This window comes from Balaenoptera borealis (genome assembly GCF_965194805.1).
Source record: "Balaenoptera borealis genome assembly, chromosome: 5".
Taxonomy (NCBI): Eukaryota; Metazoa; Chordata; class Mammalia; order Artiodactyla; family Balaenopteridae; genus Balaenoptera; species Balaenoptera borealis.
In genome coordinates this window covers 60,424,407-60,449,770 of record NC_138862.1, presented here as the reverse complement: position 1 = coordinate 60,449,770, position 25,364 = coordinate 60,424,407, and the positions used below count along the sequence as shown (strand labels likewise).

The 25,364-nt window shown below is 37.1% G+C and overlaps 1 protein-coding gene across 2 annotated transcripts in view; it reads right to left on the bottom strand.

Moving 5' to 3' along the window:
* The window catches only part of GRAMD1C (GRAM domain containing 1C), an 87,743-nt gene extending 66,327 nt beyond the window's left edge, over positions 1 to 21,416 (bottom strand). The window contains exon 1 of one of the 2 annotated variants that reach the window (XM_082394708.1): positions 20,826 to 21,416. In XM_082394708.1, the coding sequence (XP_082250834.1) occupies positions 20,826 to 20,852 (27 nt within the window). In that variant the 5' untranslated portion in view covers positions 20,853 to 21,416. The remainder of the gene's footprint in view (positions 1 to 20,825) is intronic. The other variant, XM_082394707.1, reaches the window with a different exon arrangement.
* Positions 21,417 to 25,364: the final 3,948 nt, after the last annotated feature.

The window sequence follows — 25,364 nt, the reverse complement described above, 5'->3', positions numbered from 1 at the left end:
ATCCTTCTCAAACTCTTCCAAAAAAGTGCAGAGGAAGGAACACCCCCTAACTCATTCTACGAGGCCACCATCACCCTGATACCAAAACCAAACAAAGATACTACAAAAAAAGAAAATTACAGACTAATATCACTGATGAATATAGATGCAAAAATCCTCAACAAAATACTAGCAAACAGAATGCAACAGCACATTAAAAGGATCATACACCACAATCAAGTGGGGTTTATCCCAGGGATGCAAGGATTCTTCAATATACACAAATCAATCAATGTGATACACCATATTAACAAACTGAAGAATAAAAACCATATGATCATCTCAATAGATGCAGAAAAAGCTTTTGACAAAATTCAACACCCATTTATGATAAAAACTCTTCAGAAAGTGGGCAGAGAGGGAACCTACCTCAACATAATAAAGGCCATATACGACAAACCCACAGCAAACATCATTCTCAATGGTGAAAAACTGAAAGCATTTCCTATAAGATCAGGAACAAGACAAGGATGTCCACTCTCACCATTATTATTCAACATAGTTTTGGAAGTCCTAGCCACGGCAATCAGAGTGGTTAAGACTCAGCACTCTCCCTGCCAGGGCCCCGGGTTCCATCCCTGGTCGGGGAACAAAGATCCCACAAGCCACGCAGTGTGTCAAATATATATATATATATATATATATATATATATATATATATATATATATATATATATATATATATATATATATAGTGAAGTATATATAAAAATATATATATATATATTTTAAAGTAACCATCCTTGAAGGTCCCAATTTCTTCTTTCTCTAAAATCATTTTCAAAAAGTAACAATCATCATTCTAAGTAATTCCAACACTTTTGGTGCATATTTATACATGTCAATACAGTAAAATTCAATAAACTAGCATCTTGCAGTCCAAAAATCCTAATGGCTGGCACCAGCTAGTCAAAAATGATCTGGAGAGTCTCACTGATTAGTATCTATGGCACACTGCATAAACTCATAAGCAGATTTTTAAAGCAGTTTTGATAGCAGATTGGAATAAGAGAAAGTGTAAAAATTAAGAGTAAATTAACTTGGTACATTAGTCATAAAAGACTAGATTGTACTGTAGTAATCAGCAACCCCCAAATCTCAGTGCTTACAAGAACAATGGTTTATTTCCCATTTAAACATAAATGAACAATGTGGGTTGGCAAAAGGCTTAGTTCCACACTGTCCTAACACAGGGACATACGCTAATAAAGGCTCCACCATCCAGGGACAGGAACATGGCAAAGAGTGTACTAACTCTAACAGCTTCCCCCTAAAAATGACACACATCATTTTCTTCACATTTCATTGACAAAAAAATAGTCACATGGCTACACTTAATTCAGGAACATGGAGAAACAAATATCTATCATGGGCCCAGAAGGAAATGAAACAAAAATCCTGATGAACGGAATGAATGATTATTTAAGATTACTGAATGGGCTAAATCAAGAATTACTGTACTACTAGAGAGGCAATGAATCTCTTCAGAGAGCCCATTTCTACCCATTCAATGCAGAAGAAAATAGTCATTTAGAGTTCCATGCCAACAAGGCACTCACTTTTTAAAATGGAAATATAATTCACATACCATAAAATTCACCCTTTTACAATATACAATACAGTGTGTTTTGGTATAGTCACAAAGCTGTGCCACTATCACCATTATCTAATTCCAAAAACTTTTATCATTCCCAAAAGAAACCCTATACCAATTAGCAGTCATTCCCCACTAGCCCCTCCACCCAGCCCCTATCAACCACTAATTTACTTTCTGTCTCTATAGATTTGCTTATTCTGGGAATTTCATATAAACAGAACCATGCAATATTGTGGTCTTTGTGTCTGTCTTCTATCACTTAGCATAATGTATTCAAGGTTCATCCATATTGTAGCATGAAACATTACAACATTTCAGTTTATGGATATTATTCCACTTTATGAATATATTATACCACATTTTATCTATGTATTCATCAGTTGATGGACATTAGTGTTGTTTCCATTTTTTGGCTATTATGAATACTGCCACTATGAACATGGATGTACAAATTTTTGTGTGAATATGTTTCAGTTCTCTTGGGTATATACCCAGGAGTCGAATTGCTGGCTTACATGGTAACTCTACGTTTAACATTTTGAGGAACTGCCAAACTATTTTCCAAATTGGCTGCACCATTTTACATTCCCACAAGCAATGCATGAGGGTTCCTATTTCTCCACATACTCGCCAGCACCTAACGTCTGTCTTTTTCATTACAGTCATCCTAGAGGGTGTGAAACGGTATCTGATTGTAGTTTTGATTTATGTTTAGATAATGATGATTGATGTTGAACATCTTTCCCTGTGCTTATTCACCATTTGCGTATCTTTGGAGAAATGTCTATTCACATTTTAATTGGGTTATTTGTGTTTTTATTATTCAGCTATGAGTTCTTTATATATTCCAGTATAAGTCCCTTATCAGATATTTGATCTGCAAATATATTCTCACATTCTGTGAGTTGTCTTTTCATTTTCTTAATGGACTCCTTGAATCACAAAAGTTTTTAACTTTGATGAAGTCTAACTTATCTATTTTTTTTTTTTGCCCCTTGAGCTTTGTATCATATCTAAGAAATTATTGCCTAATCCAAAGGTCATGAAGATTTACACCTATGTTTTCTTCTAAAAGTTTTACAATTTTAATTCTTACATTTAGGTCTATGATCCATTTTGAATTAGTTTTGTATTCAGTATGAAATAGGGGGTCCAAATTCATTCCTTTGTATGTGGATATCTAGTTGTCCCAGAATGATCTGTTGAAAAGACTATTTCCCTCAATGAATTGTTTTGGCACCCTTGTCAAAAGTTAACTGACCATAAATGTGAGAGTTTATTTCTAGACTCTATTCTATTCTATTAATCTATGTGTCTAGCCTTATATCAGGGCCACATTGTCTTGATTACTGTAGCTTTGTAGTAAGTTTTGAAATTAGGATGTTTATATTTTCCAACTTCACTCTTTTTCAAGATTGTCTTAGATATTCTTGGCCCTTGCATTTCCATATGAACTTAGATTCAGCTTGTAAATTTCCACACCAAAAAAAAAAAAAATCAGTTGGGATCTTGATAGGGATGGCACTGAATTTGTAGATTAGTTTAGGGAGTACTGCCATCTCAACAATGTTAAATCTTCCAACGCATGAACAAAAAATATCTTTTCATTTATTTATAGAATCTAAAATTTATTTCATGCGGCTTCATAGTTTCAGTGTTCCTGTCTTACACTTCTTTTGTTAAATTTATTCCTAAGTATTTTATTCTTTTGATGCTATTGTAAATGGAATTCTTTTTTAAATTTCGTTTTCAAGTTGTTCACTGCAATGTATAGATTTTCAATTAATTTTGGTTTTAGAATCAGGGTAACACTAGCCTCAGTGAATGATTTAGGAAGTGTTCCTTTTTTTTTTTTTTTTTTAATGGAAGAGATTTTGAAGGATTTGTGTTAATTCTCCTTTAAACAATGTGGTAGAATCTGCCAGTGAAGCCATCTGGTACTGAGCTTTACTCTGTGAAGTTTTCTTGCTTTGGTTTGGTTTGGTTTGGTTTTCTTAGTAATTCAATCTCTTTCCTTGTTATAGGTCTTTTGAGATTTTCTATTTCTTCTTGAGTCAGTTTCAGTAGTTAGTGTTTTTCTAGGAATTTGTCTAGTTCATCTACGTTCTCTCAGGTACTATTTCAAATGTATAAGGTTAGCAAAACTTTAAAGACTGATAATATCAAGTGTATTGGATCAAAAACCAAGATAGACTATATGTTCAGCCACATCTCAACAAATTAAGAGAAGTGAAATCATACAGAGTGTGTTTTCTGACCATAATGAAATCAATCTAGAAATCAGCAACAGGAAGATAGCACAAAAATTCCCAAACACTTGGACACTAAACAACGCACATCTAAATAATCCATGGGCCAAAGAGGAAGTCTCAGGGGAAATAAAAAATATACTGAACTGAATGAAAATAAAAATACAATATATCAACATTTGTGGGACACAATTGAAGCTGAGAAACAAATTTATAGCACTAAATACACACATTAGAAAAGGGGAAAAGTCTAATAATCTCAGTGTCCAACTCAAAAACTTAGAAGAGAGAGAGCAAAATAAACCCAACATGAGCAAAAAAAAAAAAAAAAAAAAGTATATAATAAAGATAAGAGAAATCAATGAAACAGAAAAACAAAAATAGAGTATCGATGAAAAAAGAGATGATTCTTTTAAAATAATCAGTGAAACTGGCAAATCTATAGCAAGACTGACAAAGGAAAAAAAACCTTGAGCAAAAAGATATGAATCACCAATATGAGGAATAAGACAAGGTATATAGCACTACAGACTCCAAAGACATCAAAAGGAAATAAGGCAATACTATAAACAGCTCTACACATATAAATATGACAACTTAGATGAATAGACACAAACTATCACAACTCACTCAATATGAAATAATTTGAATAGATTTACAACCATTAATGAAATTGACTCTATAATTTTAAATCTCCCAAGGAAGAAATCTCCAGTCCCAGATGGCTTCCGTGGAGAATTTTATAAAACTTTAAAAAAATTAACTCTAAGTCTATACAGCCTCTTCTAAAAAACAGAAGAGAAGGGAGCACTTCCCTACTCACTATATTAAGGTAGTATTACCCTGATACCAAAACAAGATAAAGACAGTACAAAAAAAGAAAATTACAGAACAATATCCCTCATAAATATAGATGCAAAATCCCTAACAATATACTAGCAACTGCAATACAGCAATAAATGAAAATTATACAATATGACCAACTGGAGTTTATTCCTGGAATCCAAGGCAGGTTCAACATTCACAAATCGACCAACGTAATTCACCATACTAACATGTTGAAAAAGAAAAATCACATTACCACATCATTTGAAACAGAAATAAAATTTCACAAAAGTCAATGTCCATTTGTGATTTTATTAATTAATTAATTTGTTTGTTTGTTTATGGCTGCGTTGGGTCTTTGTTGCTGCACACGGGTTTTCTCTAGTTGCAGCAAGCAGGGGCTACTCTTCGTTGTGGTGCGTGGGCTTCTCACTGCAGTGGCTTCTCTTTGTTGCAGAGCACGGCCTCTAGGTGCGTGGACTTCAGTAATTGTGGCTCGCAGGCGTAGTTGCTCTGTGGCATGTGGGATCTGCCCGGACCAGGGCTTGAACCCATGTTCCCTGCATTGGCAGGCAGATTCTTAACCACTGTGCCACCAGGGAAGTCCCATTTGTGATTTTAAAAACTCAGAAAAATAGGAATACAGGAAACTTCCTCAATTTGATAAAGAACATCTACAAAATACCTATAGTTAACAAAATACTTCAATAGTGAAAGACAATGCTTTCTCCCTAAGATCAAGAAAAAGCCAAGGATGTCCATTCTTACCACTCTTATTCAACATAGTGTTGCAAGTTCTATTCAGCACAAGGTAAGAAAAGGAAACAAAAAACATACAGATCAATAAGGGAGAAGTAAAACCATCTTTGTTTATATATGACATGATTGTCTAAACAGAAATCCCAATATGAACACAATAAGAAAAGATGTGTATGCTGAAAACTAGAAAACACTGATGAAAGAAATCAAGAGATCTAAATACACAGAGAGACATACCACGCCCCTGGATTGAAAGACTCAATGTAGTAAAAATGCCAATCTTCCCCGAAGATATATAGGTTTTACACAATTTCTACCAAAATCCCAGCAAGATCGTTTGCAGATACAGACAAGATCACAGGCATACCTCAAAGATACTGCAGGTTCAGTTCCAGATCACCGCAATAAAGTAAATATTGCAATAAAGTGAGCCATTCAAATTTTTTGGTTTCCCACTGTATACAAAAGTTATGTTTACACTATACTGTAGTCTATTAAATGTGCAATAGCATTATGTCTAAAAAAAATGTAAATACCTTAACTAAAAAATACTTTATTGCTAAAAAATGCTAACCATCATCCAAGCCTTCAGCAAGTCATAATCTTTTTTCTGGTGGAGATTTTTGCCTCAATGTTGACAACTGCTGACTGAACAAGGTGGTGGTTGCTGAAGTTGGGGTGACTATGGAAATTTCTTAAAATAATACTACAATGAAGTCTGTCACATAGACTGACTCATCCTTTCATGAATGATTTATCTGTAGCATGCAAATACGGTTCGATAGTATTTTACTTACAGTAGATGTTCTTTCAAAACTGTAGTCAATCCTCTCACACCCTGCTGCTGCTTTATTAACTAAGTTTATGTCATACTCTAGATCCTTTCGTTGTCATTTCAGCAATCTTCACGCCATCTTCACTACGAGTGGATTCCATCTCATGAAAACATTTTCTTTGCTCATCTATAAAAAGCAACTCTTCATCTGTTAAAGGTTCATCCTGAGATTGCAGCAATTCAGTCATGTCTTCAGGCTCCACTTCTAATTCTAGTTCTCTTGTTATTTCCACCACATCTGCAGTTACTTCCTCCACTAAAGTACTGAACCCCTCAAAGTCATCCATGAGAGCTGAAATCAACTTCTTCCAAACTCCTGTTAATGTTGATATTTTGACCTCTCCCCAAGAATCACAAACGTTCTTAATGGCATCTAGGATGGTGAATCCTTTCCAGAAGATTTTCAATTTACTTTGCCCAGACCCATCAGAGGAATCACTTCCTATGTCAGCTATAGTTTTATGAAATGTATTTCTTAAATAACAAGAATTGAAAGTCGAAGTTACTCCTTGACCCATGGGCTGCATCATGAATGTTGTGTTAGCAGGCATGAAAACAACATTAATCTCCTTGTATATCTCCATCAGAGCTCCTGGGTGACCAGATGCATTGTCAATGAGCGGTAATATTTTGAAGAACTCTTTTTTTTAAGCAGCAGGTCTCGACAGTGGGCTTAAAATAGTCAGTAAACCATATTGTAAGCAGATGTGCTGCCATCCGGGCCTTGTTGTGCACAGAGTAGATTTGGCATAATTCTTAAGGGCCCTAGGATTTTCAGAATGGTAAATGAGCACTGGCCTCAACTTAAGTCACCAGCAGCATTGGACCCTAACAAGAGAGTCAGCCTGTTCTCTGAAGCTCGGAAGACAAGCACTGACTTCTCCTCCCCAGCTATAAATGTCCTAGATGGCATCTTCTTCCAGTATTAGGCTCTTTTGTTTACATTGAAAATCTATTGCTTAGTGTAGCCACCTTTGTTAATTATCTTAGCGAGATATTTTGGATAATTTTACTGCAGTTTCACCTTGAACTTTGATGTTATGGAGATGGCTTCCTTCCTTAAACCTCATGAAACAGCATCTGCCAGCTTCAAACTTTTCTTCTGCAGCTTCCTTACCTCTCTCAGTCTTTGCAGAACTGAAGAGAGTTAGGACCTTGTCGGGATTAGGCTTTGGCTTAAGGGACTGTTGTGGCTGGTTTGATCTTCTATGCAGACCACTAAAACTTTCTCCGTATCAGCAATAAGGCTATTTTGTTTCCTTATCATTCCTGTTCACTGAAGTAGCACTTTTAGTTTCCTTCAAGAACTTTTCCTTTGCATTCAAAACATGGCTAACTGACGCAAAATGCCTAGCTTTCAGCCTATCTCGGCTTTTGACATGCTTTCCTCACTAAGCTTAATCACTTCTAGCTTTTGATTTAAAGTGAGAGATGTATGACTCTTCCTTTCACTTGAACACTTGCAGGGTTATTAAACGGCCTAATCTCAATATTATTGTGTCTCAGGGAATAGGGAGGTCCACAGAGAGGATGAGAGACAGGGGAACGGCAGGTCAGTGGAGCAGTCAGAACATAAAACATTTACTGATCAAGGTAAATGTCTTATGTTCGGACATAAAACATCCGCAAACAATTACAATACTAACATCAAAGATCATTGATCACAGATCACCATAACAAATATAACAATAAAAAAAGTTTGAAATATGCAAGAATTACCAAAATGTGACACAGAGACACAAAGTGAGCAAATGTTGTTGGAAAAATGGTACTGACAGGCTTGCTCAACACAAGCTACAAACCTTCAATTTGTAAAGTATGCAATATCTGTGAAGTGCAATAAAACAAGGTATGGCTATATTCTAAAATTTAAATTTATATGTAAGGGCCCTTTTCACGATAAAAACAGTCAACAAGGAGGCAAGAATGCAGAGAAATTGTATCACTCACACTTTGCTAGTGGAAATGTAAAATAGTACAGCAACTCTGGAAAAGTTTGGCAGTTTCTTAAAAACTAAATATGCAACGATCAGATGACCCAACAATTGCACTCCTGGGCATTTATCCCAGATGAAAACTTATGTTCACACAAACACCTGTACGTGGATGTTTATAGCAGCTTTATTCATCATGGTCGAAAACTGGAAACAGCCCAGATGTTCTTCAATGGAAGAATGGTTAAACTGTGATTGATCCATACCATGGAATACTACTCAGCATTAAAGAGGAATAAACTATTGGTACATAAAACAAAATGGATGGATCTGCAGGGGAATATGAGTGAAAATAGCCAATATAAAATGTTACATAACTGTATTATTTCTGTTATATAATATTCTTGAAATGAAACAATTATCAAAATGGAAAATGTTTTCCACTAACCTGGAAAACAGGTTAGTGGTTGCCAAGGGTTAAGTAGGGGCAAGGGGCAGAAATAAAGTGGCTGTGTCTATAAAAGGGTTGTGCCTATAAAAAGGATTCTTGTTGTGAAAGAAATGTTCCATATCTTGACCTTATCAATATCAATATGCTAGCCGTGATATTGTACTACAGTTTTGCAGGATGTTACCATTAGGCAAAACTGTTTAAAGGGTACAGAGTATCTCTATTATTCTTACAACTACATGTGAATGTAAAATTATCTCAAACTACAAGTGAAAAAAAAAGAGTAAAAGAAGGAAAGGTTGGTAGGGATAGAATAAAGGTGTTAATTCTGTGTAAGAGGGGAAAATGTTTAAAGTGCTTTTAATTCTGATTCAGATGTCAATACCCCATACCCTTATTTGTACTGCCTACCATTAGGCCATTTTACTACTTAGTAACATCTTGACCAGAGAAACAATGCAATTAAAATAACGTAATGATTGAGCCAAGTGTGACTAGGGTAATAGCAGCTCACTCTGGTAGTTGGACAGGAAGTTTTAGAGGGACTAACATGCTATCTATTGAATCTCCTTCTGCTCGCTCATAAAGTATTAAATCCAAGTCCCAAATCCAAGTCCCAGTTTCCCCCACCACCCCCAGCCCAAGTTGAGACAGATAAGCTTCCTTGTCTTCAACCTGCCCTTTCACAGAGGGTAAAACTCTTCAAGAGTCATAGCTTTGTAAAAAGTTCTCAGTTCCAATTCCTACAAATCCAAGGCATCATCCCCTATCCCGGGGTGGCCATTAAACCTTTGGTTACTGAGACTAATAAACTCCTCAGGGCTGCCTCAGCATTAATTCTCATGCGTACAACTCTGGCAATCAGTTCCCTCTTCTCCTTTAGCCCTTAGTTATTTCCCTTGCTACCTAGAGAGCCCAGAAAAGCATTGTATTAAAAAGATGTTTCTAACATTTCACGGAGAATTTCTAGGTACTTGGTAGCAAAAGAGCTTTTAAGTTAGACAGTGCTCTCTCCATATTGCTAGAAATGTTAGTTCCTATCCCTTTATAATTAAATCTAAAAGTGCTAAAAAGAGATCTAGGTTTTTCAAACAATATCTATCTATAATTGAAATTTTTAATTGCATAAAATATGTTTTTTAAGCCAACAGAAATTGGAAAACGAGTTTACTCTTTTTATCAGTTTCCAAAGTGAAAATACAAAATATCATTTTTAGCTTGAAAAAAATCCAAGATATGTTGTGGAGGACAGCATATTACAGGAAGCCTCTTAGTTGCCAAAGTTTGTTACAAACATACTAATTAATCCTCGTGGGCTTTAAAAAAAAATGTACAGTGCAACATTAATTAATCGTCATGATGTACCTATAAATCTGGTTTGTGGCAAGTTTTATCCCCCAGTTATAAGTGGAAACGCTTACCTGTGAATAACAATAATATGATCATGCAATACGTCAATGACAAAGCACACAATCAAGACTTCTGATTTCTTGTACAATTAGAAAAACTAGATTATGATCTAGAAAACTTCAAACATAATATTTTTTATTAAAACATAGGTATACTACTTATTATCTGTACATATGTAGATAATATTTTAAAATCTAGACTTGTTTTGCTCTTAAAATGTTTTAGAGCAAAAAAAGAAACAACAAATTTTCTAATCTCTTTAAAATTCTCCTACTCCACCTCTTCTTTTTCCTATTGCCCTTACTAAATCAAAGAACTGAGGGATCTGATATCAAATACTTCTTTATTCTATTTATATTTGTCAAGATTTCCAAATACACAATTATTTAAAGAAAAACACATCAAGGACCTCTTAACAAATTTAGTTTTAATTTTACTTACACAATTCAGAAAACTTTATAAATCCTTCCACTTTTAAAATGCAAATATCAACTAATCATCTATTAAGGAATAAGTATATACAAGTGACAAATATTTTTAAATGGGAACTTTATTAAGTACCTTACCCAAAGCACTAATGCTTCTATTTAAAAAATCCAGTATTGGCTTCCCTGGTGGCGCAGTGGTTGAGAATCTGCCTGCCAATGCAGAGGACACGGGTTCGAGCCCTGGTCTGGGAAGATCCCACATGCCGCGGAGCAGCAGGGCCCGTGAGCCACAACTACTGAGCCTGCGCGTCTGGAGCCTGTGCTCCACAACAAGAGAGGCCGCGATAGTGAAGAGGCCCGCGCACCGCGATGAAGAGTAACCCCCGCTTGCCTCAACTAGAGAAAGCCCTCGCACAGAAACGAAGACGCAACACAGCCAAAAATAAATATAAAAATAAACAAATAAATAAAAGATTACTAAAAAAAAAAAAAAAAAATCCAGTATTGCAGCAACATGGATGGACCTAGAGATTTTCATACTTAGTGAAGTAAGTCAGACACAGAAAAACAAATATCATATGCTTATATGTGGAATCTAAAAAAAAAGGGTACAAATGAACTTATTTACAAAATAGAAGTAGAGTCACGGATGTAGAAAACAAACTTATGGTTACCAGGGAATAAGGGGTGGGGAGGGATAAATTGGGAGACTGGGATTGACCTGTACACACTACTATACATAAAATAGATAACTAATAAGAACCTGCTGTATAGCACAAGGAACTCTATTCAATACTCTGTAATGGCCTATATGGAAAAGAATCTAAAAAAAAACAAAAAGAGTGGATATATGTATATATATAACTGATTCACTTTGCTGTATGCCTGAAACTAACACAACATTGTAAATCACCTATACTCCAATAAAAATTTTTAAAAATCCAGTAAAGGATGTCATCTTCTAAACATACATAACAGAAAATCTCAAAGGCTTTTTTCTACTCCCAATAGTTGCTAGCTCTACAGCACTAAGAGAAGTTAACACTAAATAAATGCATCTGCTGCAGATCTCTGTATGCTTTTCCTCTGGGACCTAATCCACGGGGACTATACCATTACCTTAGTCAGGAAAAAAAAAAGTTTTTGATTTTGGGTTTTTTTCTTCTGCTATGTATTTTTGCTAACAGATAAAGGGCAAAGCATAAATAGTTATTTCCTATTAACTTCATTTTAAATTTCATTTCTTCATTTCACATCATTTTTATTGTTACATTAGGATTTAAAAGTTAATGATAAAACTCACCTCCCACATACTAGGATTAAATATTTTCATTTTAAAATAAAAAAATAAAACAAATGTAACAAGATTCCTATGTTTATATTATAAGATGGACATCGAAAATCTGTAGCTTTTGATCTCAGTATCAGTTGCTACGGTGATTTAATCATATTCATTTAAATTAAAGTCCTACTGTCAGAAAGACACTAGCCAGTCTATTAAGATTAAATGGATAGGGTCTAAAATAAATCAACTTCGGGGGTGGGGGGGAAACCTTAATAAACTTTGGTTTACTTTCTTGTATCCTTTTGTTAAGTTTTCACAATTTTTTTTATTTGCGGGAAAGCATCAAAATAATTTTCCAATAGTACAAATATTATGTCCTCTTATCTAGAACTTTTCAACCTTTTTACAACTGGGACAATGTTAAAGGAAGGTGTTCCCCATGTAACATACTCTCTTATGACCGACAGACACAAAGCTTTCAGGACTGTAATTTATGAGCACTTGCTAGCCATAAACCTCTTTTGTCTTGATTCAAGACACACTGGTGCTGCAATACTATGGCCCAATCTCGAATTTTACAAGTGAGCCACCTGAGGCCGAACAGGTTAAACAACATACTCAAGAGCACTACACAGTGAAATCACCAGGGGCAGAGCACGCACTCTATCCCAGATGTTTTGTTCCTGATCTCCAATTTGTTCAATTATATCATGCTGGCCTCTAAATTCATTACAGTTAGATCAATAGAGTTAGCCGGGCCAGAATATATGAGATATTCCACCTAAGTGAAGTTTTCAGATCCCTGGGGCTTAACACTTTAAATACCAAAAGTTTACAAAGTGCTCAATCTTTTTTGGTAGAAACTTTCCCAAAGTGAAAAGGCGCAAAACTAGGTTCCTTGGGTGTTCCAGTGAAACGGCTCTGACACTCTACTAATTCTTTGCTTAACTACCCAGTCATGTGCCGCATGAATATTTTCCTGTTATGCTATTGGTCTTCGTTCTGTTACTTTTGGATCTCTCGGTGAACTCTGCCATCTTACTGTACTCATTCAATTCCTACTTTATTGCCGGGAGAACATGAAAATGGCAACATGGCGGAGTAGAGTGGTAGAAGCATGTGGATTTAAAATGGCAGAGGGAAAAAAATGCATTATTTATTTTCCAGACTTCTTAACCATTTTTACCAGCTACAGTACTATATTAGAGTCAATGCTCTGCATAGACCTTTGGCCTCCACATTGAGAGGCCCAAGTTCCTACACTTTTTGAGCTTCTGCTATCATTTCTTGCTACTGTCCATGTGTCATCACCAAATAATTCCCATCTCCAATAATCTATTCAATTACACAATGGGAACCTACTTATTTAGGCTTATAAAAAACATGTCAAAAAATACATTAAAGAAATTCCAAATGAAAGCTTAGGGATTCTCCTTTTACAAGATCCATCGGCATCAACTCTGATTTAGCTCTTCAGGTTCTTTTTTGGTTTTGTTTGCTTCTAAGCTCTGATAGTTCTAGTTTCTGAATAAGTGACCTCTGGAAAAGTTAGTAAAATTTCTGAGATGTTGTATTTGTCTGTAAATCTATTCCATGCGAATTCATATAAAAAGTCCTCAAAATAAAGTGTTTGCAATCATCATAGAAACTTAAACTGAGCCAAAGTGAACATTTGACACTCTAAGTCAGTGCTTCTCAAACTTGAATGTGCATACAAATCACCTGGAATTCTTGTGAAAATGAAGATTCTGATTCAGTAGGTCTGAGGTTGGGCCCAGGATTCTGCATTTCTAATCAGGTAATGCCGAGTCTGCTAGCCCCACATACCAAACTTAAAGAGGAGCAAAGCTCTAGAACACTTACCTCTATTTTTCTCTCTCCTTCTATTTCTAAATCCTCTCATTCCTTTGCTTTTTCCTTTTCTTGCTTCACCCTTTTTTGTTTTAAGTCTGCCACAGGAACTGCTACAGTCTAGCCCTGTAGATAACACTTGGAGCTATAAAGGTTTTCCAAACTATAACATAAGCTATAAAAATCACAGTGCAGAAGGGTGAAAACACTACAGCAGTCATAAACTTCCTCAAAATGTGACCAAAAATAATATAATCAATATAGATGACATGATTTTTAGGATATGTAGCTATTTTAGTATATTTCTTAGCAATTAAATATTTTCCTTAGTATATGATTCCAAAAAAATATATGATGTTAATTTTTTTAATGGGCAGTAAGAACCTGTTATTTATGCTAAGATTCAATAGCATTCAATAAATGAGCTGCTAATTATGAACGGAATAATGGTGCTTAAACTGATCCTTATAACCTGTTAATATTATGTTTTTTCTTAATCTAGTCTAAAATTATAAGAAATTCTGCTACCAAGTATACCTAATCCTCAAGAGACGAGCTTTCTAATGAATAAGTATTGGAACTACATATGCCTTAGAATCTTATGTAAATTTCACTTACAGTTGCATTACACCAGATTCTATCAAATGGCTCATAACTCTCATAGGAATTGCTAGATTTAGAATGAGCCCTTTAAAATAATAACTGCTGGCATTCATATGGTAACAGAAATGTTGTTCTTACCAAAGACTCTGTGCTCCTAATCAACAAGCAAGAGTCTCATTTTACAGTGGGGAAACCTGAAGCATATCCAGGATATACAACCAGGTGAACACAGGGCAAAAAGAATATGAAACTCCTACCTTTAAAACCTATCCTATAATCATTACACACTACAGGTCAAACGTTGTTATTAAACCTCCTTTTAGGTACAGGAACTAATTCTTTAAATCAAAATTATGTAAAGTGGCTGGTTTCTCAGTAACACTGAGAAATACAGTTTCTGTATGATATTAGTCTCTTGCCAATATAAGGAACAACAATGTAAGTGGAATCCATTTCTGTGGTGTAGTTTTCTCCCAGGGAAACTGGAGCAGATAATCCTACTCCATCACTGCATCGCAATGCAGTGGCCACAACACTGCATTCTAGTGGCCAAAGGAGAGCATAACCAGAAATGTCTTTGGGACTCTGGATTAAAACTTAAATATCTAAAGTCTAGAAGTTAATAAGAAAATATTATAAATAAGAATTGCTATAGACAAAGAAATATTGCATTTAAGATTAAAATGAAGATATAAGAAAGAAAATATATTACCCAAAAGCTCCAGTCACCACTCCAGTTATGTAAATTGGGCCCCTGTTTTGTAGCTGACACTATATTATTCTCATCCACAACTGGACTAAGATTTTCCTCTAACTCTTCCTGTAACTCAGCAGCAAAGCTTGAATCCCTTTCATTTACTACCTGGAAACAAGTATCAAACAATTAAACTACTTACTGAGAAATGCCCCATTTTAAAAAGAAAACAGTTAATGTTCAAAATACTCAAATCAATATAAAAAGGACAGTATGTAAGCTTTTAGAAAAGAGTAATTAATATGTTTTTGCTTCTATAATTCATATGTTTATACATGCAACATATACTTTCCAACTGCTACTATTTATTAGGTAGTTTAGTTGGCACTAGAGTGAACCAGGAGTTCATAGTCAGCTAGAGGAACAATTAAACAGAAAAAAAAAAAAAAAAAAAGTAACGGGAGTTAACAACTGGTTCAACCTCTTTGGAGAATAATTTGCAATGCCTAGTAGGGTCTAAGGTGGGTATACATGTACTACCACCAGCAATTTAATGTACATGAAGTTAACAATGTTTGTATCACCAAGAAAGTGGAAACAACCTTACTGTCCATTGGTAGGGAAATTGGTAAATTAACTCTGATTTATACAAACACGAAGAAATAAAATAAATGAATCAGATGTCTCAACCAGGCACTGGCCTCAACCTATAGAGTGCTTAGGGGAAAGGTTATACCCTATGCAAGATATTGGCCCATGGGGTGGTCACTCGTGAAAGAACAGTCACTATAGAGTTAAAAAAAAAAGGGAGCGGGGGTGGAGCGGCTTCCATCATAAGAGCACAAAGCTCACCAGGATCTTAAACACTGCTGCATAGGCTACTGCAGTCACCACCTATGCCTCTTTTAACAAAAATGCTGATCCTCAGGGTTACAGGGAAAAGCACCCACAGCACCCGTGTGGCACAGTAAAGGGGTAATTCAAACACAACTTCAGCTTGAGTTTCCTAAACTCTATGAAGTAACCACTGCCATGGGGGAAGCCCCTAACCCTGGTGATACTGATTTGAGGGTCTCTGGAGGAAGAAATTTACCAATATGAAAGGATAGAGAGGACCCCCTCCACAGGAAGTACATTCACTAACCATCAAAAAGAGAGAGAAAAAAAGAAACAAACACGGCTGGATACAGGGAGAAGAAACCAACCAAAAAAAAAAAAAAAACTTGAAACAGAGGTCCACAATTTGACGCAGCTGGAAATCCAAAACGTATTAAAATAATTTATACAACAAAAGGTAAAGATTGGCTTTCATACCTCTACAGCATAGGGTTTTTAAAAAATATATAACCATTTTTTTATTGAAGTATAGTTAACTTACAGTGTTGTGTCAGTTTCAGGTGTACAGCAAAGTGATTCAGTTCTAAATATATATTCTTTTTCAGATTCTTTTCCATTATAGGTTATTACAAGATATTCAACATCAGTAGGTCCTTATTGTTTATCTGTTTTATATATAGTAGTGTGCACATGTTAATCCCTAACTCCTAATTTACCTCTCCCCGCCCGCACCATCCCCTCTGGTAACCATAAGGTTGTTTTCTATGTCTGTGAGTCTCTTTCTGTTTTGTAATAAGTTCATTTATATCATTTTTTTTAAGCTTCTACATATAAGTGACATGATATGATTTTTGTCCTTGACTTACTTCACTTAATATGATAATTTCTAGATCCATCCATGTTACTGCAAATAGCATTATTTCATTCTTTTTTATGGCTGAGTAATATTCCATTGTATATATATGTACCACATCTCCTTTATCCATTCATCTATTGATGGACACTTAGGTTGCTTCCATGTCTTGGCTATTGTAAACAGTGCTGCTATGAACATTGGGGTGCATGTATCTTTTCTCTAGATATATGCACAGGAGTGGGATTTATAGCATAGGTTTTGAATGAACTTCAACATCCGCTGAAATGCACTGATTGGTAAATCTTCATGGTTCTAATCAATACTGGGCTCAAACTACAGTTATACCTGAAGATCTAAAGAACTAAATTAAAAAAAAAAAAAAAGAACTAAATTTAAACAAGTTACCCTCTATAATCTTAGAGGAATTACTCAACATAAAATAGACAACAAATAGGTATGTCTCACCTTAACTACCAGAACTACTATCTTGCCTAAATTCTCCCTGGTCATAGAACATATTGCCCTAAAATATCCTGTGGTGGCAAAGGATGCTCTGACCCAATGAGTAATAAATTTACATCAAGTCTTTGGGGCTTACAAAATGGCTTTTATAAAAGTCGGACTCTATGCACCACCCCTCAACCCCTAGTTAAAATAGCTAACATAGCTCAATGTAAAATAAAACAGGGCCTTCAAAGATTGAGATTTATTATATAAGAGCTAATTAGTGAAAGAGTGATTATCCCTATTGCTTCTCCATTTAACAGCCCAATGTGGCCTGGTAAAGATGGAAAAATGAATAGTGCCTCACAGTTGATTCCTGTATCCCTGATGCTATGGTCCTACCCGTGAAGGCCCCTCTACCCAATACTATTAAAATTACTGACACCATCCAATCAGAAACTGGTAAGTATTTTGATGTTATAAGTTTGACAAATATGTTCTGTTCAGTGACTTCTCAGTCACAGTTTGCCTTCCCCTCCAGAGGGACATGATATACCTTTACCTGGCTACCCATAAGGTATCTCAAAAGCCTTGCCACCACATACAACCTTTATAGGTAACTGTATCCAATTCTCTCCAGGAGCACAGGTATGATGATGTTACATTGATTACATCCTCCTCTGAGGACATTCTTTTGACACACCCATTCAGGACGTGCAAATACTCATGAAAAGAGGATGGGTCATTGCCCCACACATAGTGTAAGGCCTGCTACCTTGGTTATATTCGTGAAAACTATTTGGTAAACCAAGGGCCACTCCATCCCTGACAATGTCAAGGAGCAACATTAAAACAAGTCCAACAAGGAACAATATATATTCAATATCCTGTGATAAACCATAATGGAAAAGAATATGAAAAAGAATGTATATATCACTTGGCTGTACAGCAGAAATTAACACAACATTGTAAATCAACTATACTTGAATAAAATAAATTAAAAAAAGCAAAGTCCAACATCCTTTAGGTCCTTTTGGATACTGGAGGCTATATATTACTCATTTACAAATTTTACTTAAGCCTGTTTACGCTGTTACTTGCAGGTCAATCCACCCTTAATAGGTGGATTCCCAAAAAAGATTCTAAAATTTGTCAAAATTATAATGTAACAGACACTCTCAACAGTGCTACTTCCTCCCCCTATCCCCCCACACACGAAAAAACCCCACACACAAACACACATATAAACACACAAAGAATCCTTCACTGTAGAGACTTTAGCAGCCTCTTTTCATGACTCCTGGAGTCTCTGGACCACCCACAGTGTCCGTAAGTTGTCCACTGGCTTCTGGTGCAAGAAACTCTCTCCTCACCTCCACACAATATGCCATTTAAACAGCCATGACTGACAGCACACTGGACCCTCCTAGAAGCAGAGGCTCTCACAAGCCCTGAGCCTATGACCCTCCATACCCAGTTGCCCATTATGCCTTGGGTCCTGGGAGCAACACCTTGCAAGCTCAACATAGCCACCAAGGTCTCCTTGCTGCAGGACAGAAACACACCTGGGCCCTCCGGCATATCCCACCTACAGGCAGGCATGGCCCTCCCCTGTTCTCTCATTCAGATGTCATGGTGCTAGAAGAGGTCACCCCTCTCCCGAACCCCTTGAATACCTGGAGACCAGTTTGGATTCAACCGAGTGAAAGCAATAGGCGTTCAACACTTCTAACTCCCATCTGAAGTGTGAGGGACAAACTTGCTGTTCAGTGGACAGCATCATGACCCCTACACGTGCTGGAGCTCACTGGAGACCTACTGCTTTTCATCCCTTAACCAGGATGTCTCTGAGGAAGGAAAGGACCCAGAGGTCTGCACAACTGGCTGAACTTCCCACAGTTTTCTTAACACTGAATGCTCTGGCCAACAGTCGGCTCCATCTGCACATTTTCACAGACTCTTGGGCCATTGCCTAGGAGTTGTACCATTTGGAGTAAAGAACTCTGGAACTCTCTTGCTTTCAGATACTCAAAATATAAATCATGGTCCACGTGTCTATACATAAACTAAAGCCACAATAAAAGGCCTCACCAAGACACTCCTTATCCCCATCAAGAGTTCTAGACATTACTAATAGTGACCAAGGTACTCATTTTATTTCTCAAAATACACATCATTGGGCTCTTGAACAAGGCATTCCATGGAACTTACATTTTCCTTACTGACTTCAGGCTGCAGCCCTCATACCACAGCCATGATGGCTTAGTTAAACAAGTTCAAAATTAAAACTCAATGAAAAATGGTACATTTCAGTCATCAGTCAGACACCAACGGTGAACTGTAAACAGTCTCATTCAATTTTTTTATGTTTGCCTGCTGACAGCTTTTAGGCCTCACCCCCTCCTTCTTCCTCTCTGTCCCTCAAATGGGCAAGTTGGCAAAAAAAAAAAAAAAAAAAAAAAAGCCTGGGTGCTCTTTCCTTTGGTGTGGGTGGGAGAGTCAAACCAAGCAAGACCCTGTAGGCACACAGGAACCCCTGACCCCACCCCCTAACCACAATAAAAGCCCAGAGCCAGCCTCCTTCCCTTGCCCTTTCAAATCATTTTGGATCTTCTTGAGAAGACTGCCCTGCTCTTCCCTCTTCACTATGTACATATATAAGTAATACGCCTTTAAATATAAGTACTAAACCTCTTCACGGTGTGTGTGTGGCATCGTCAGTTTCTCTCTCCAAATCAAATGTTGGGTAGGAGTCCATTCTGGCTTTACAGAGTGGCCACAGCAGAATCCTAGCTCTCTAAGGTATTAGCTACGCGGTCACTTGCAGTCGCTCAACCTCTCTAAATCTGTTTTCTCCACTCCACAGTCTGGGTAACAATGCTCTCTAGTCTAGACAATAAGCTCACTGAGAGCAGGGATCGTCTGTGTTGCTCCCCATTTATCCCAAACACGCAGTGCCAGGGACACAGCTGAATGAGTGACTGCTTCGGTCTGTAAATATCTACCTGGCCTATTTCATAGTAATGTTTTGAGAATCAACTGACATAGCACATTCATTTATTTGCTCATCCAACAATTATTTGAGTGCCTCTGCCGTTTTATAAACTATAAAATGCTCTCGATTAAAAGGGACTGCACTGACTGCAACTCTCTAAAAGTAAAATACACACACACAACCAAGGTAAAAGCAATGAGGATAGTGTTCAGAAATGCAGGTACTCCTGCAACAAAAGTGGGCTTTCACCCTAGAGATTAATCAGCAAGTTCTTCCGTTAATCAAATAAGGTAGTAAACAAATAAAACTAGCTGAAACCAAAAACGTGGTTGACAGCACAGTGATTTAAACTATCCATAGTTCTGAGCCCTTTTATCAAGAGCTGAAAGTTAAGGGAATGGCGTGAGACTGGATCGACGTGATCCCAGGTCGGAATCATGACAGTGGGGCCTTAGGCTGGGGCGTCCGGACTAGGACATCTCGGGACCAAACGCCAGCGTTCCACGCCCACAAACAAGCAGATCTTCCCACCACCGCGCAGACCGAAAGGCTCCCAGGAAGCACAGGACACCGTTTCCTCGGTAACAACTTGCCAAATTACTCTAAAGAGCACCAAGAAAAGGAAAAAGACGAAATAATTTTCATAATCTGAGAGGGTTCAAACAACCTTCGTGAAGAAAACTGCCGGGTAAATCCCCGGCTTGGGAACTCGTCCCAGCGCGGCGCCGCTTACCTGGCGGACAGTCAGAGCGCCTTCCATCCCGGATCCCTCCGCCGCCGCCGAGGTACCGCGCACGCGCGCCCCGCCGCGGGGAGGGGGCTGCAGGCGCGCGCCCCGCGGCCCCCCCGGCGCGCGCTCCGGGCTCCCGGCCCCGCGCGTCCCTCCCGCCCGCGCTCCGAGGGCCACCTTGGGTCCCGTCGGCGCGTCTTGCGCCCTCTGGCGGCCATTCACGACTCACCCCCTCCACACGCACCCCTACCCCAGTTGTAATGTTAATTTGTTAGCTGGCAGGCCTTTTTTTTTTTTTTTCCTTTATTTTTATTTTATTTATTTATTTTTATTTATTATTTTTTTTAATTTTTGGCTGTGTTGGGTCTTCGTTTCTGTGCAAGGGCTTTCTCTAGTTGCGGCAAGCGGGGGCCACTCTTCATCGCGGTGCGCGGACCTCTCACTGTCGCGGCCTCTCTTGTTGCGGAGTACAGGCTCCAGACGCGCAGGCTCAGTAGTTGTGGCTCACGGGCCTAATTGCTCGGCGGCATGTGGGATCTTCCCAGACCAGGGCTCAAACCCGTGTCCCCTGCATTGGCAGGCACACTCTCAACCACTGCGCCACCAGGGAAGCCCCGGCAGTTCTATCTTTGCTAGGAATCAGGATGAGCCCCTGCCCTTACCTACCTCCCAACCTCAAACTCATGTGCCTACCGCGAAGTGGCTTCTAGGCACAAGTCACTCCTCCAAAAGCCTCCACTCTGCTTCTCATTTATACGTACCCTGCTCCAATGTGCAGAAAAAGTGAATTGCATGGCAAGGGCTGTTCCTTCAAATAAGCAATTGAAGTTATTGATAAAAAGCTATTGAATGTTGTTGCAGATGCTAGTTCCAAAAAAGCTATAGAAGACATTTCTAGAACAATTGAGGAATATTGAATACGAAACGTTGATTAGAGCTAGTGTTACAAAATAATGAATGACATAGATAAATTTATTGATATTCGTTTATGGATAATTAATACTTTTGATTATGTTGGAGAATGTCTTTATTATTAGAAAATTCGTGCTCGAGTATTTAGGAGTGAAGTGTCGTGATGTCTGCAACTTGATTTCAAATGCTTCAACAAAGATAGATGCCAGAGAATGGATGTGTCCCCCCAAATTCATAGATTGACACGTAATCTGCTTCCACCGTGTGAGGACGCAGTGAAGAACATTGCCGTCTGTGAACAGGATGCCGGCTCCCACCAGACACCGAATCTGCTGTTGTCTTGAGCTTGGGCTCCCCAGACTCCACAACCCTGAGAAATAAATGTTTGTTGTTTAAGCCACACAGTCTGTGTTATTTTTGTTTTGGCAGTCTGAGTGGACTAAGACAATACGTAGAGAGCAAACTAGCAAAATGTTAACAATTATTGCATCTTTGTGGCAGGTATGCCACTGTTCAGTGATTCTTTCTATTTCTGTATGTTTGAAAATAATCATGTAAAGTTGAGGAGGAGGAAAGAGTCAAATCCACTTCCACAGAAAGTCAGATATTGAGTGTATTTTTAAAATATATAATACATGCTAAAGGACAAATTACCTAATAAGATAATCAAGAAAGGATAGGTTCTTGTCCTTGTCCTGCGAAACTTTGCATAAGCTGTGTTTTCCTTCAATGTCGTGTACAAGAATAGGCTGAAGAAAAAATGACTATTCTTTGAACCAGAAGCCACACACTTCTTTGGATTGAAAGAGTTTAATAATGCCAGTATTTTTTTAAATAGTACTTTAATGGTAAGATGAAAGGGATCAGTATACAAAGTATTTTTTAACTATTTAAAATTTTCTAAAATTTTGAAACAATTTCAAACTTACATAAAAGTTGCAAATATGTTACAATAACCTTTTCCCTAAACCATCTGAGAGTCAACTATGGACTCAGAATACTTTGGTGAATATTTTCCACACACAAGGACATTCTCCTAAACAGTCACAATATGACCAACAAAATTGAGAAATTAACATTATAATACTGGCTTCTAATTCACACACCCCACTAAAGTTCTACCAATTGTCCCAATAATGTCCTTTATGGCAAAAGAATCTAGTCCCAAATCATGTTACCATGATTATTATGGCAATTAGTTGCCATATCTGTTTCGATGTGCAGTATATATTAAAGCTGCCCGCTCCACAGAACCTCTCCTCATCCATCCCACCCTAACACCCCTTGCCCAGCCATTGCAGTCACCGCATACTTCACTCTCCTCACCCTGCTCTGGTTCTAAAACCTCTCACAGTGCTGCCCCCACTAAATAGTTTAAACTATTTGTAAAGGCTGAAAAAATGAAAATCATATGATGAAGGAAGATCCTGTGGTTGGGCTGAGCGAATCACTATTCAGGTTTTAGACCCAGTTTAAAGTGAATGGAATTGGTTTTAAAAAATCTAATTTTTAAGAAAAAGAAGAGGAGAATAGCAGTGAATATCAAATTTCTGCAAGGGTAAAAATTATTTATGTTGTAAACAATAGAAGATATCATAAGAGAAAAATTAATAATGTCCATTAAAATATAAAATTCCAAAGGTTAAAAAAAAATAACACGTTTTTAAAAGACAAAGACTTGGTATCTTTAAATGCATAGAGAATTTATTAAACATTAAGACACAATAACATGGATGAATCTCAAGAACATAATGTTGAGTTAAAGAAGTGAGTCAGAAAAATACAGTAAGATTCAGTTTATAACATTTCAAAACATGTAAAACCAAACAGTACACTGCAAATACAGTTAAAGGATACAAATATAACAAAACTCTAGAGAAGAAAAAAATCCAATAAGCACAATTTCCCTTTGAGAGGGAAAGAAAGGGGTTAGATTCAGGGAGGTGCATAGGGAACTTCAAACTGGACAGGGGTATAAAGTTGTTATATAGTCATTCTGGATACCTTACATATATAGATATATAATATATATATTCTTATCATATAATTATTCTATCTACTCAATATTCAATAAAAGTAATTTTAAAAAATAAGACCCTTCATAGATAAAATGAAAAAAAGATATGATTAGACAATCCCATTGGCCAGGCAGAACAAATGGCTGGCCCTGAAGTAAAAATTGTCTGGGTTGAAATTTTGGCTCCACCATATATTGGCAGCTCATCTAATCTCTTGTTACCTGTGTCCTCATTTGATACGTAGAGATAGCAACAGTATTGTATTAGGCAGCTTGAGCTACCATAACAAAATACCTCAGAGTGGGTGTCTTTAAACAACAGAAATGTATTTTTTCACAGTTCTGGAGGCTAGAAGTCCAAGACCAAGGTTCCACCTAGTTTGGTTTCTACTAAGGACTCTTTTCCTGGCTTGCAAATGGCACCTTCTTGCCATGTCCTCACATGGTGTGCTTTCTGGTGTCTCTTCTTACTAGGGCACTAATCCTGTTGGATCAGGACCCCAACCTTATGACCTCATTTAACCTTAATTACAATACGTCCTGACTCCATATACAACCAAACTGACAGGCTAGGGTTCGACGTATTAATTTAGAGGGGATACAAATATTTAGTCCCTAATAAGTATGAAGTAATAATGGGCTCGAATTTGATAATCTATATAAAATAGCACAGCCTCTAGCACAGAGCAATTTTTCAATTAAGGTTTGCTCTTTTTAGTATATAGTAATCAAAGAAATGCACATTTGAAACGACAAACCATTTTTATAATTCAATTGTGTGATAGTATAAATTGGTACTTAATAAGTCCTTTTCTGGGAATCTACACCAAGGAAATAATCCTTTATTCATCAAGATGTTCTCTGCAGGATTTCTTATACTTGTGAAATATTAGAAAAGTAAACATCCAAAAAATGGGAATGATAGTAACTAAATTACAGTATATTTACTCAGTGGACACTTATGAAGGCATTATATGTTTTAGACAGATTTCTGAAGAGCCTACTATCTGGAAGGCACTATGTTTTGGTTTTGGCAGAATTAATAACTTAAATTTCCTAAATTTAAAATATAGAAATGGAGATAGACAATCATATAAAGTTCATATAAATGTGAGACTGAGATTATTATAGGACTAATATATTTCTCTTTAATCAGACACAAAATTGGTATTATATTAATAAATTGTAATACATTTTATTTTGGTCTCTAAGCAGCACTATGTTGAAATAAAAAAGATTTAAAATGGTTTGTAATCATTAATTCAATAGATATACACTGAGCCCCTAGTACGGGCCAGGCACTGTTCCGAGAGCTGGGAGCTCATAAATAAAATAGATAAAAATCACAGTCTTCATGGAGCTTATATTCTAAAGTGGGGAGATAGATCATAGGTAAAATTACACCTATGCCAGATGGTGATGATGGCTTTGGAGACCACAAACCAGGGAAGAAACAGAAAGATTTTGAATAAGCAGGTCATAGCTTCACTGAGAAGGTAATATTTGAATAAAGCCACGGGAAGAAGGGAATATGCCACAGGGATATCTGGGATAAGGGGGCTTTAGACAGAGGGATAAGTGAGCTCAAAGATCTCTGGGGTGGAAGGGTGCCT